A 12,580-nucleotide genomic window follows, 5' to 3' on the forward strand; every position below is an offset into this window, starting at 1 on the left:
AACGAGGTGGATGGCTTGGTGTCCAACTGTAATACAAGCTGCAAGTCATGTATGAAGTCACACCCAGTTACATGTTTGTTCCCTGAATTTAAAAGTGTTACTGATGAAGAGTTTCTTAAGATCATTAAGAAGTGTCCAAATAAGTCCTGTGCGCTTGACCCTCTGCCTACCTGGTTGGTTCAGCAACACATAGGTGTCTTGCTTCCTATTTTATGTAGAATTGTAAATGCATCTTTGCTCTCTGGTGTGTTCCCGGATAATCTCCATAAAGCCATTGTTACTCCTGTTCTAAAAAAGTCCATTCTCAATCGTAATGTGCTTAGTAACTATCGCCCAGTGGCAAATTTACAATTTACTTCGAAGATGTTGGAAAAATGTGCTTCCTCTCAATTAATTGAATACACCAATGCCCATAGTCTATCTGAGCCTTTGCAGTCAGCCTACAGGAGTCAGCATAGTACAGAATCTGCTTTAGCCTGCGTCCATAATGACTTCTTGCGCGCCCTTGATGACCAAAAAGCTGTTATGCTGCTGATGCTTGATCTATCAGCAGCATTTGATACGGTTGACCATAGGATTATGCTGCAAAGGCTTCAAGATGATTTTGGTGTAACTGGTTCTGCCCATTGTTGGTATAGTTCTTATCTTGAAAGTAGATCATGTCAAGTTTTTGTTTCTGGTGCATATTCAGAAGACCTTTACATGGAATATGGCCTTCCACAAGGTTCAGTTACAGGACCTTTGGGTTTTGTTTACTATACCCATGTTGTTGGTAGAATACTACGGTATCATGATGTAAAATATCACATTTATGCTAATGATATTCAGATATATCTCACCCCTGATCCCAGCATTCCTGGTGATGTCCAATGTGCCCTTTTTAAACTTTCTAAGTGTGTTGCCGACATTCTGCATTGGATGATTGAGAACAAACTTAGGTTGAACCAATACAAGACTGAGGTTTTCATCGCTTCTTCTCTGCATCATCAGAAGAGATTGGAAAACATCACTCTTCTTCTGGATGGTGTTGAGATATTTCCGTCTATGTCTGTTCGGAACCTTGGGGTTGTTTTCGATCATCACATGTGTATGTCTGATCATGTAACTCAATTATGTTAGTCTGTCAACTGGCTGATAAGAAACATATACAGAATTCGACCATACATTGATTATGATACTTGCCATAATACTGTTAGAGCTGTCATTATATCACGTCTTGATTATTGTAATGTGTTACTTAATGGTATATCAAAGAAAGATCTAAATCGTTTGCAGAAGTTGCAAAATAAGTGTGCACGTTTAATATGTCTCAAACCAAAATTTGAGCGTGTTACCCCTCTCTTGAACCAACTTCATTGGCTCCCTGTCAGTGTGAGGATTGTAAACAAGACGCTGCAATAAATGTAAAGAGCCATTCCATGTCAACTCCAGGGATGTGCACCGCAGCACCTCTTCAATTTTTTTTCAAAGTTGTTGGGGGTTCCCTTTATACATTTATGGACCTCCAAACATCGTCTTTCGCGTTGCGACACATTTTTTACGCTGACCCCTCTAAATTTCAATTTGATGCCACGGGAAAACGAAATGGAGTATGAAGCTCAAATTTTCAGGATTTTACTTTCTCATCAATATCTACCACCACACAGAAAAAGAAAAAAATTGAAGAGGTGCTGCGGTGCACATCCCTGGAGTTGACATCGAATGGCTCTAAAGCGCTTGATTCATGTGAAAGGCGCTGTATAAATGTCAACATTTCGTCGGCCGCATCACATACTGACGTATTTGCAAAATACGCATTTCGAGAAAATCGAACTTGAAAATTTAGAGATTTTCATTTGCTTCATAATCTTGATTAAAACATTATTGTCGATTAAAACCAGGTTAGCAGTAACGCGAATATACTATATTTTTAATATAATTCACTTATTACTATCAGAGCATAACTTATTCTGCAAAAAAAACAATATTAAATAAAATACGTCACTATGTGAAAAGGACTAATGACAATTTCACTGTTCAATTGACAAATACGTCGCGCAAATACGTCAGTATGTGAAACAGTTACGCAAATACGTCAGTATGTGAAAAGGACAAAACAGCGATTTTATCGTGTAATGACAAAGTCGCGCAAATACGTCGCGCAAATACGTCAGTATGTGAAACGGCAAATTCTTCAAATTGCAGATACGACATACTGGGCTTGCGCAGTATAGGTGATCGGCAAATACGTCGTTATGTGATACAGACATTTCAAGGTTTTGTAAATACGTCAAAATTAAATTAATTAATATCTTACTAATTAAGCCACGTTGAGGCATAGTTTTTGGTGAATATATAGGGTAGAACATAACAAACTAATATACCAATTTTCTCAAAAATGTTAAAAATGTCGAATACGTCAGTATGTGATACGGCCGACGATTTATTTTGAATTATGGGGCTCATGTTCAAGTATATTTCTCAAGTGCTATCAGTAGACTAAAGCTGGGTATTGTAGCTGCTTTATTTACTGAGTAACGACCAGCCCTAGGTTTTAGCGTTTAGGGCCCTGGGGCCATATTATGTGACACTTGGAGCTCACATATACATATAACAAGATTATGCTGAAGACCTATTAGTGTACCAAATCTGAATCCTGTAGCTACTTTATTTGCTGAGAAACGGCCCTTCGTTTTAACATTTGGGCCTCTGGGGCCCATAGCTTTGAACATCTGGCGCCAAAATGGGCAAAAGACAACTACAACTTAGGGTTCAAACATGTGCCACATATGAGCCCTAGTGCCCTTGCTGGCCCTTATTTTAACATTTGGAACCTTGGGCCAATAATATATGACATATGGGGCTCATGTATACTTGTATTTTTTCCGAAAAAGAGGGTCATTGGGTGGTAGATGTCCAAGAACAGACGGGGTTTATTGACAGGCACATGACACATGCTAATAATGCGAGTGCCCTCCTCTGGATTGCAATAAAAGAATGTCGATAAACATGTTAAAGACCTGATCGACAGCCTCACCCCAACCCCCCCAACCCACCCGCTTTACCTATCAAAATGGAGTTTTGCAGTCTGAAGAAAGCTAATATGTGTCTCATAATCCTGGTGAAATTCCTTCTAATATCAATGCAGCTAGTGCAATTGACCTCAAAACTTGGGAATTGGATTATTTTGGTACAGGCCTCAATGTGAGGTACAAAACACATTAACACAACATGACAAAATCTGCACACCCACCTGTAACCCCAATGTTGCCTCCTTTACCGTGCCTGACACAAGTAGAAAGTAATTCAAGGTAATATATTTGTCCTGGTTGAAAACCCTGACACAAATCCAAGGCAGCTATCTTTTCTTTCTGTCACCTCATTTGTTAATACGCATGAGGTGAGTTGTAAGAAATATGTGCGTCATGATCAATCAATCAATCAATCAATCAATCAATCAATCAATCAATCAATCAATCAATCATTAGCTATGAAAAGTTGGTGCATCTTCATAATTGAAAAAACAGAGATCAATATACCCATAATTTCGAAACTTCAAATGCGTGCTTGCATCGGTGTGTTAATTGTTGTGAGGAGTGCAGGTTGGTATGTGGGTGTTTATGCACATGTGGGGTGCACCGGGCTAGCTATCAAGGAGACAGATACCCGGGAACAGATGCCGCATGTGGGTCAGTCTTCCCAATTAGAGGGGAAACAGGATCCAACATGGCCGATTTTACGTATTTTCCTTCTGCCAGCCGAGCTCTCTTTTATACCCCTGAGATGAACTGTTCGTCATCAGTGGTAAATCAAAGGTCAAATTAGTATATAAGATAGATTGTTATTAAAAGGAGAAATGCCCTGTCAGTCAAATAGCCTGATCCATATGGGGGCCTTTCCAAAGAGACAGATCCCGGTTTTCCAAAGGTGATTGACGTAACGGTTTCGGACTTTTCCAAAGAATCAGGTGAAAGTCGCCAATTTTGGTCAGGTTTATTGGCCTATATTTATCATTTTAAGTCACCTTTGATGACCTTGAAATTACTATGGACAAAATACTCAAGTCGGCACTAAGTTTAAATCCACCACTGGGTATATACACCACTCATGATGAAAAATATCATATCATTACTTAAGTATGTATTCAATAAAACACATAGGCTAGGTAGTTAGAAGAGGAGATAAAAGGGTCCATAATGTTTACTATGAGAGCATCTAAAGAATTAGGGGTTCATTCATAGGATTGAGGGCATGATCGATGTTTATGCCCGAGGCGAAAGCCGAGGGCATAAACAGCGATCATGCCCGAAATCCTATGAATGAACCCCGTTCATACATACCCAACATTCTTAGCAAGGCAATACAGATGAAAATAATAAGGGTTTACAAGTTTAAATAACATTTCCATACCGTTTTCCTTCATAAATTGGAAGAAAATGAGTAGGCCTACTTGCAGGAAGCAGCTCGGCTCATGAGGTCAACGGCCGGGAGTCAACGCGTGATACGCGTCATCATTTGCGCTCCGCGTGAGATGGGCGCGGTGACATGCGCGTGTACGCAACACTAGCAAATCGTGGATCGTGTTAATTGGGTTCCAACGCTGCGTGACGCAGCTTGTTTATGCCCTGCGTACTGGTCATAAACGGTATTTATGACCAGCAAAAGAGAGCGCAAATCCAATCAGAAACGTCGTTATATCGTGAGTATGTATGAACATATTGATCACGCCTGTTTTTGTCTTTGCCTACGTTATAAATCACAAAGTCAGTTTTGATATTCCCCCTGTTTTCTCCAGGTTCAAATATTAATTGGACGCAGTGGAATGAGTGGAATGATTGCATTTCAACAGTTGAAGGATGTCAAACAATCCGCTCCAGGAGATGTCTTTCTGACGGCGGAGATGCATCTGAGTGCCCTGGAGAAAATCAAGAGTTTCAAAATTGCGATATTCGAATGTGTTCTGGTATGAAGTGCAACCTAAAACGCATAATTTAATCAAAAACATGAAAAGGAGATTCTTCATGTCCCGTCAATCATACACCCCTCCCCCCCACACACACACCCCCAACCTCCCCACACACAAGTAGTATTTAATTTATATAGGCCTACTCCTTCATTAGACATGGGCAGACACAGCAAAGATGTCCTTTCAGGGTCGACACTAGACCATTTTCTCAGGACATGATTGCCACCTATTGCTCTTTGGATAGAATTCCTTTACCGGGAAAGCCAAAGGGGGCTCTACCGGAGTCACCGAGCCAGGGCCAAATGTCCATATCGCCCCACTAACCTGCTACTAAAAGAACATTACCGGGAGAAATGCGAGGGAAGCGCTCAAAAAAGATGCAATCTCGAGGCTAAAATGAACAAAATTGAGGCTAATCGTGTCTAAGAAAGATGCATAGGCCGTTTACATTTTTGGTTAATTTAGTCCCGGTATTTTGATACGGTACAGTATACAAGTTTTATGCTTTTTCCAGGCATCAGAGGAGCTGCCGTAGCACTCATATTATTTACGATTTACATTATAGAGAGATTGTAATTATAACTCTCATTTATGCGATTTGCGTTCAAGTTAAGTTAAAAAAAAAAGACCGGAATTTCCAAGGGGACGTCTCGCAGCTCACAGAATGGCTTTCCCGAAATAAATTCGCGCGAAACGCGGCAATTTAGCTTTTCAATACTGAATGGGCCAAAATGGGGTCAATTTTGGGTCTAAAATAGACCAAAAAGTAAGATGTAATTCATACATTTTGTAACAACATATCTGTCGACTGAGCAGGGGAGGAGACTGACTTGCTTCCCTGCCCTATGGCTAATCTCAATTGGTGCTGATGAACAGTGGCGTACATTTCTTTTTGACATTGATGGGGATGGGGTTGGAATAATTCTTGAAATATAGTGAATCCAGTACCTTTTGGCGACAGAATAAGTTTATGGTACAAATGCGCGCGAAGAGCGCGAAAAATGTTTCCAGATTGAAGCAATTAATGTTAAAATAGGGTGCAAAATGGAATAAATTCGCGCGAAGCGCGCAAAAACTTGCACTTTTGTGGCTAATATGGCCAACGATGATGTTAATTTGGTCAAAAAGCCACATACAGGCGTTAACATGGGGGAGGCTGATTGTATGGACAATCCTCTAGCAAAATATTGGGAGGAGGTTATCACCCATCACCCGGAATCCACATCCTACGCCTATGCTGCGCACATATTTTGTCGATCTTGCAAATTCATCAATTCTTTGTCTGCATCACCTCAACGCGCCAGGCCAACAGCACTGTAGGCCCAATATCATTGTGGGCCCAATAGGTATATCGGCCCAACCGGCGCAATAGGGGCTACACTACGAACTTATTGTAGTTTTTATCCCCATTCTCTCTCTCTCTCCCTCTCTCCCTCGCTCTCTCCTGAAGAGACAAACAACTGGTTGTTCAATAATATGGAGCACGTCTTTGTGAGTACAACATCCCATACATCATTCAAAAACATGTGATGCAATATTTAATTTACATGTTCAATCATTAGTGGCTGTAAGCAATAACATACTTAAAATGCATTATATTTCTTCTTTAATAGAATGGTCATCTTGGGGATCTTGGAGTATATGTTCGGCAGAATGCATGCGATCTCGAACAAGGAGATGCCTATCTGGTGGTGTTGAATCAACCGGTTGCCCCGGTGATAGTACCGAGACTGAAGGCTGCAGTGGGGGAGTTAATTGTCCAGGTTTGTATTAGAATGCAGACACACAGTAAGCATAATATTTTGTATATTAAACTTTGAATATATAAATGAAGATGTGCATTTTGGAGGGAATATTTGTAGGATATTTTGTGTGACATTTGACCTCACGATTGTCATGTGACAAAGTATGGTCACGGGCAGTGATGCTTGTGGCAAAGTTAAAAGTGAAGAAAGCACAAACTCGTTAAAACAGTCAAAGCAATGAAAACGGGCGCCACCATAATCTCAATTGTCATGTCCTTCTTCAGAGTTAACGTAGCTAAAGTGCAATAGAAACTAGAAGGCCCTATATTTGTACACAAATACGGTTATACCCGCATGTTATCAGTGAACACAAACTTATATATAGTCCTTATTATTATGGGTATCTAATTTAACTGGACAGCCTTAACGCTTCACACTGGTATTTCCAATTAACATTATCTATATTATAATACGCTATTCTCTGTGGGCCTGTCTGTTTAGTCCCACGTGTATTGGGTGGGGTGTTTGTGTGTTAGTAACAATATAATTCTCAGGTGCAATCTGTGTACAAACTCTGAGTCCTGAAGCTGCTTTATTTGATGAGAAACGGCCGGCCCTTTGTTTTAACATTTGGGGCCATGGGGCCCATAATATTTGACTTATGGGGGGGGCACGGTGGCGCAGTGGTACAGGCTCTACCTTGCAATCAGAGGGTTGCGAGTTCGAGCCCCGGCGGTGCCATCGTGTTGTGCACTTGGGCAAGGCGCTTTACCTCACATGCCTCTCTCTACCCATGGGTGAAATGGGGAGCTGTTAAGAATATTGTCCATTGAGAGCCGCCCAAAGGTATGAGCATGTCTTGGGCATTGTATAGCAGCTGACGTATTCTAATGACAGCGGAATAAATGTAAAGCGCTTGATTCAAGTGAAAGGCGCTGTATAAATGTGAACATTTATTTTGAATTATGGGGCTCATGTTCAAGTATACTTCTCAAGAGCTATCAGTAGACTAAAGCTGGGTATTGTAGCTGCTTTATTTACTGAGTAACGACCAGCCCTAGGTTTTAGCGTTTGGGGCCCTGGGGGCCATATTATTTGACACTTTGGAGCTCATATATACATATAACAAGATTATGCTGAAGACCTATTAGTGTACCAAATCTGAACCCTGTAGCTACTTTATTTGCTGAGAAACGGCCGGCCCTTCGTTTTAACATTTCAGCCTCTGGGGCCCATAGCCTTGAACATCTGGCGCCAAAATGGGCAAAAGACAACTACAACCTAGGGTTCAAACATGTGCCACATATGAGCCCTAGTGCCCTTGTAGGTTTAGAACTAGCCTTTTCAATCTGTTGGCCCTTATTTTAACATTTGGGGCCTTGGGCCAATAGTATATGACATATGGGGCTCATGTATACTTTTTCCGAAAAAGAGGGTCATCGGCACGGTTGTTTGATGTAATGTAAAACTGCGTCATTTTAAAGAAAAGTTGAACAATGATGGCGCTATTTATCTTAAATCTGGTTCGCATCTTTACAAGGGAAAGACACTTGTATAATGGTATTAGAACATCAGCAAACAGACTAACAAATGACAAGCTAATTTTGAAAAAAAAACTTTTTATCATGAAATGTAAGGAACAAGACATATTATTCGGCTAATTTAAATTTGAAATATATGTAAATAGCGCCCTCAATTTGCACACAAATATACAGTTTATAGAATAAAAATTACCACAATAAAGCAGGAAAAATGTATAATTTGATATAGAAACGAAAATATATTTTCAAAATAGCTTTAAAATATATGTGTACTAGTGTGATAGCTGTTGGTATTTTCCAGGTCTAGAATTGAACATTATATAATGTTTTCTGATACAAAATTTAATAAATGATCACATCAAACTACCGTGTCGGGTGGTAGATGACACATGATGCTAATAATGCGAGCGCCCTCCTCTGGATTGCAATAAAAGAATTTCGATAAACATGTTAAAGACCTGTTCGACCGCCTCATCCCCCCAACCCGCTTTACCTATCAAATTGGAGTTTTGCCGTCTGAAGAAAGCTCATAATCCTGGTGAAATTCCTCAAAACTTGGGAATTGGATTATTTTGGTACAGGCCTCAATGTGAGGTACAAAACACAATATGACAAAATCTGAACACCCACCTGTAAGCACCTGTAAACACCTCCTTTACCGTGACTGACATAAGTAGAAAGTAATTCAAGGTAATATATGTACCATTCCATTTTAACTTCTTAACTACCAGATGAGTCTAATCAAACCTCAATAATTATCGGAGCCAGTGCAGCAGGAGTTGGGATACTTGTAATCATAATAGTGGTCGGCGTTGTCATTTATTGCAAGAGGTAAGATGGTACAAAGCTTCGACTTAAATATCGTGCATAGCATTCATCCCGGGCACCCATCGTTGATTTGCAGAAATTACTGGTTTTTTCTACGGACATTTACTTTAAATTTGGCATTTTATATGTATTATAAGTTCTGAATAGTCTGTCATGGGTTTTTTTTTGGAGAAATTTTGAAAAATTTATAACGATGTCTTATATTGATGTGATGTTGTGTACAATTTCCTGGGATTTCCCAATTTTAGACGCGCGTACTCACAGTATTACATCATACGTCCCCGGGGCGACGTCATGTGATGAATGTTGAAATGAAAGAACACCTGAAACATGATCCGAAGCTTACACCAATTTACTCAAAATTCTAGATTCGTCACTTTGACAAATTTATAACGATATACTTATATTAATGTGGTGTTAATTGGTGTTCCTTGAATGCAGATGGACATAATTTTTTCCGTCATTCATTGGATTTTTATAGCCAAGAACACATCTGGCAATGTCTGAGTTGACAAGACTTAATATTTTCTCTTGCTATATTGTCCAGAATAGTAGATCGCATGATCATTGCTAAGTGTGGCAAAATTTCGTTTACCTGTCCGTCCGTAAAATTTCTAATATTCCAGAGAGATTGACATTTCGTCCTTATTCTAGTTTCCCTCCCTCGTTTCGTTGTTCTAGCATTCAAGGTTACAACTGTCAAAATTGTTTTTCGGCGATCACATCTGATATCCAATTATTTTGAATAATATCAGCTCATACATACACCTTAAATTGGCTTTATTGTAGCAGCTGTTTGCTTAGTGGTTATACTTCCTATTCCATTATTGAGGCTATACTGAAAGTCCTCTGGAACCCAGGAGTGGGTGAGCTGATAACAGACCCGGGATGATCCCCTACTAGTCTGTGACCTTAATACCCGTGCTAGGTATTTCTCTTCTGCTGCACGAGACCTACGGCTTGACGTGAGCGTCATGATGACATCCAGCCTCTAACAGTAGCACTTGAGACACCTTCCGGCAGGAGGTCTCACTATCCACTGTCATTTCTCTGCAGAAGTTGAACTCATCATAAATGCATAAACGACAAACAATGCGGTAATATGCAATAGCCTTCCATCGTTGTTGGATGGCCTACACTCTCAGAAAAAAAGGTGCAACTTAGAACCTTTTTTTGTCCTGTATGCAGAACCCTAAGCAGTAATAAGGTTCTAAAAACAACCTTAAAAAGTTCTATAAAGAACCTTTTAATTTAAATAGACCTGGGGACATTCTAATTCAATCATGCAGGGACTCATCACAAAGTTAAGAAAAGTAAAACGTAGTGTTAACCCTTTTTGGTACTAAAAAATCATTTTCTTGGATAAAGAATATTTTTTTCTGTTCTACTTAAAACCTTTTGAGGAATCTTTCTTTAAGGTTCTAAGTTGAACCTTTTTTTTGTGAGAGTGTATGTTTTAAACTGTGCTAATACGTCCTAAAGAGAGTCGGATTTTGTTTTCAATTTCACCAAGATTTCCAGCCACCTCCCTCGTCAGATTCCTCCAGGATATCAGTTTAGCCGCTGGCAACCTACCCTGAGGTCATACTGGTCTGAGGTTACCAGTAACAAAGTAACTGAGGAGTTTCTAATCCATTTATGTTTATGCATCACTTTTCAGGCAAAAGCACACAGAAGTTCTAGAACAGCCTTCTATTCCACCATACGGTATATACAGGCCTCCTCGGAACAACAACACATCTAGTCCAGAACTTCCAGAACGTCCTGTATTACATATATCTCATCAGAACAACTCGTCACAGCGTCCACCCAGCAACACATATAGCACAAGTATTCCAAACCATATTCCTGTATCATACTCCACATATATTTCGGACGACCCATCGGATCAATCATCCAACGGCACATATTCTTACGCATCGACGTATCAACATCCAGACATCGATACATCGGGAACCGATAATCTTAGCTACCTCCATCCAAATCCGTAACCTTCGATATCGAAGGGGGGAGGGTGGTGTTGGGGGTTTATTTAACCCTGTGGGTTTTTATCCAGAGCGCTATACATATGGCTAAAGGTAAACCACCAAATGGCATAAAAGTACAAACATTCTTTGCGTCCATTTTAGTGATTAGTCCAAAAACCCAATAACTTAGTTATAAACCCTAATCATTGTCCTAACCCTAACCATAAACTTGACCACCTATAATCCAAATCCTAATCCTAACCCCGGGCTTAAAACTAACCCTAAGCATAATATTGACTCTAATCTTAACTCTGACTCTAACCATAACTCGAAATTCCATAAGCCCTAACCAAACCCTCTTCGAACTAATGACCTTCGAACTAATATGCTGATTCTAATTTTAAGCCACCACCTGACCCCGATATATGACCCCATAATTTATTTGTTTGCATTCCAGGGGGTACTACACCCCTGCCCAATTTTGTGCCTATTTTTGCATTTTTCTTTTGCTCAGTCACAGGATAGTGTATCACACCAATACACCAAAGATCCCTGGTTAAAATCGTGGATGGGAAGATATTTTATTTTCATTTGCTATGTAACTGTAATAATTCTGTTCAGCATAAAGTGACCCTACACCAAAATGCATGGATCGTATAAAATGGGTCAAAGGTCATGTTGCCGATATATCATAGAAAATACTTACGTTGTTAAGAGGCCATTTATAGAGACAGATTTAGCATGACATTGAAAGGGTATATGAGATAACATGGGATAATAGATATGGTCATGTACTGAACAGAAAATAGCTAGGGACAAGGATTATGTGATGCGTCCAGGAAAATCAGTCGGAAGTCGGAAATATTGGTTTTGAGATATAGCCAAACAAAGGAAGCATTTCCTTTCGTTACCTATTGTTGAAACTCTTTAACTGCTCACATCTTTTGGTTGTCCGAATTCAATGGGGGTTTCTGCAAAATGTAGCTTTGCAAATGCTATTTGCAAACCTATAAGAAACTGAAAATTGAATATGTCCGACTTCAGACTGATTTTGCTTGATCACATCACATATTAGGTTATATAATAGTATAAATTATTATATTTTGGTTAATAGAGATTTTTATGTTCATTTAATGTATATCACTACTCCCAATTCTAGACAAAAGAGCACTTATTGTTTAATATTAAAATAATACCATGATTATCCTGTTTTGCCAAATGAAACAGTCTAATCTATCCTTTAGTTGGAACGAACTGGTAAGTAAAATAGAATAGGAAACGTGTTAGCTAAATATTTGATTCCATAGACTGCTAATAGAATTTGCACAAGTACACGTGTTAAGGTTTTATTGTCAGAGCATACAAAACACATTAAAAAGCAATGTTTTTCCCTTATTTCCGAAAATTGGTAGCATATTAAAACCTTACTTTTAATGCCAGTTATATTCAACTAAATGATTAGGATTCAGCTATGTTTTATTTGGCAAAACAGTATATCTTTCATATTGCTATGATCCCCCTAAAATAGTACAATATTTGTGTGGAATCGGGAGT

At 39.3% G+C, this 12,580-nt stretch overlaps 1 protein-coding gene across 1 annotated transcript; it reads left to right on the top strand.

Moving 5' to 3' along the window:
• Positions 1-363: 363 nt before the first annotated feature.
• LOC140141679 (uncharacterized) lies at positions 364-12,086 on the top strand. The gene is made up of 5 exons (XM_072163590.1): positions 364-628; positions 4,775-4,942; positions 6,559-6,708; positions 8,963-9,062; positions 10,720-12,086. Exons 1-5 carry the CDS (start codon positions 364-366, stop codon positions 11,048-11,050), a joined length of 1,014 nt encoding a protein of 337 aa, XP_072019691.1. The 3' UTR covers positions 11,051-12,086.
• The last annotated feature ends 494 nt before the right edge of the window (positions 12,087-12,580 follow it).

Source organism: Amphiura filiformis, chromosome 19, assembly GCF_039555335.1.
Source record: "Amphiura filiformis chromosome 19, Afil_fr2py, whole genome shotgun sequence".
Classification (NCBI taxonomy): Eukaryota; Metazoa; Echinodermata; class Ophiuroidea; order Amphilepidida; family Amphiuridae; genus Amphiura; species Amphiura filiformis.

Excerpts from the sequence above, each read along its gene's own strand:
- LOC140141679 (XM_072163590.1), top strand. The coding sequence starts at position 364 with ATGTTGGAAAAATGTGCTTCCTCTCAATTAATTGAATACACCAATGCC. Across the intron at positions 4,943-6,558 it reads CGATATTCGAATGTGTTCTG|AATGGTCATCTTGGGGATCT; the intron begins GTATGAAGTGCA and ends CTTCTTTAATAG. Across the intron at positions 6,709-8,962 it reads TGGGGGAGTTAATTGTCCAG|ATGAGTCTAATCAAACCTCA; the intron begins GTTTGTATTAGA and ends CTTAACTACCAG.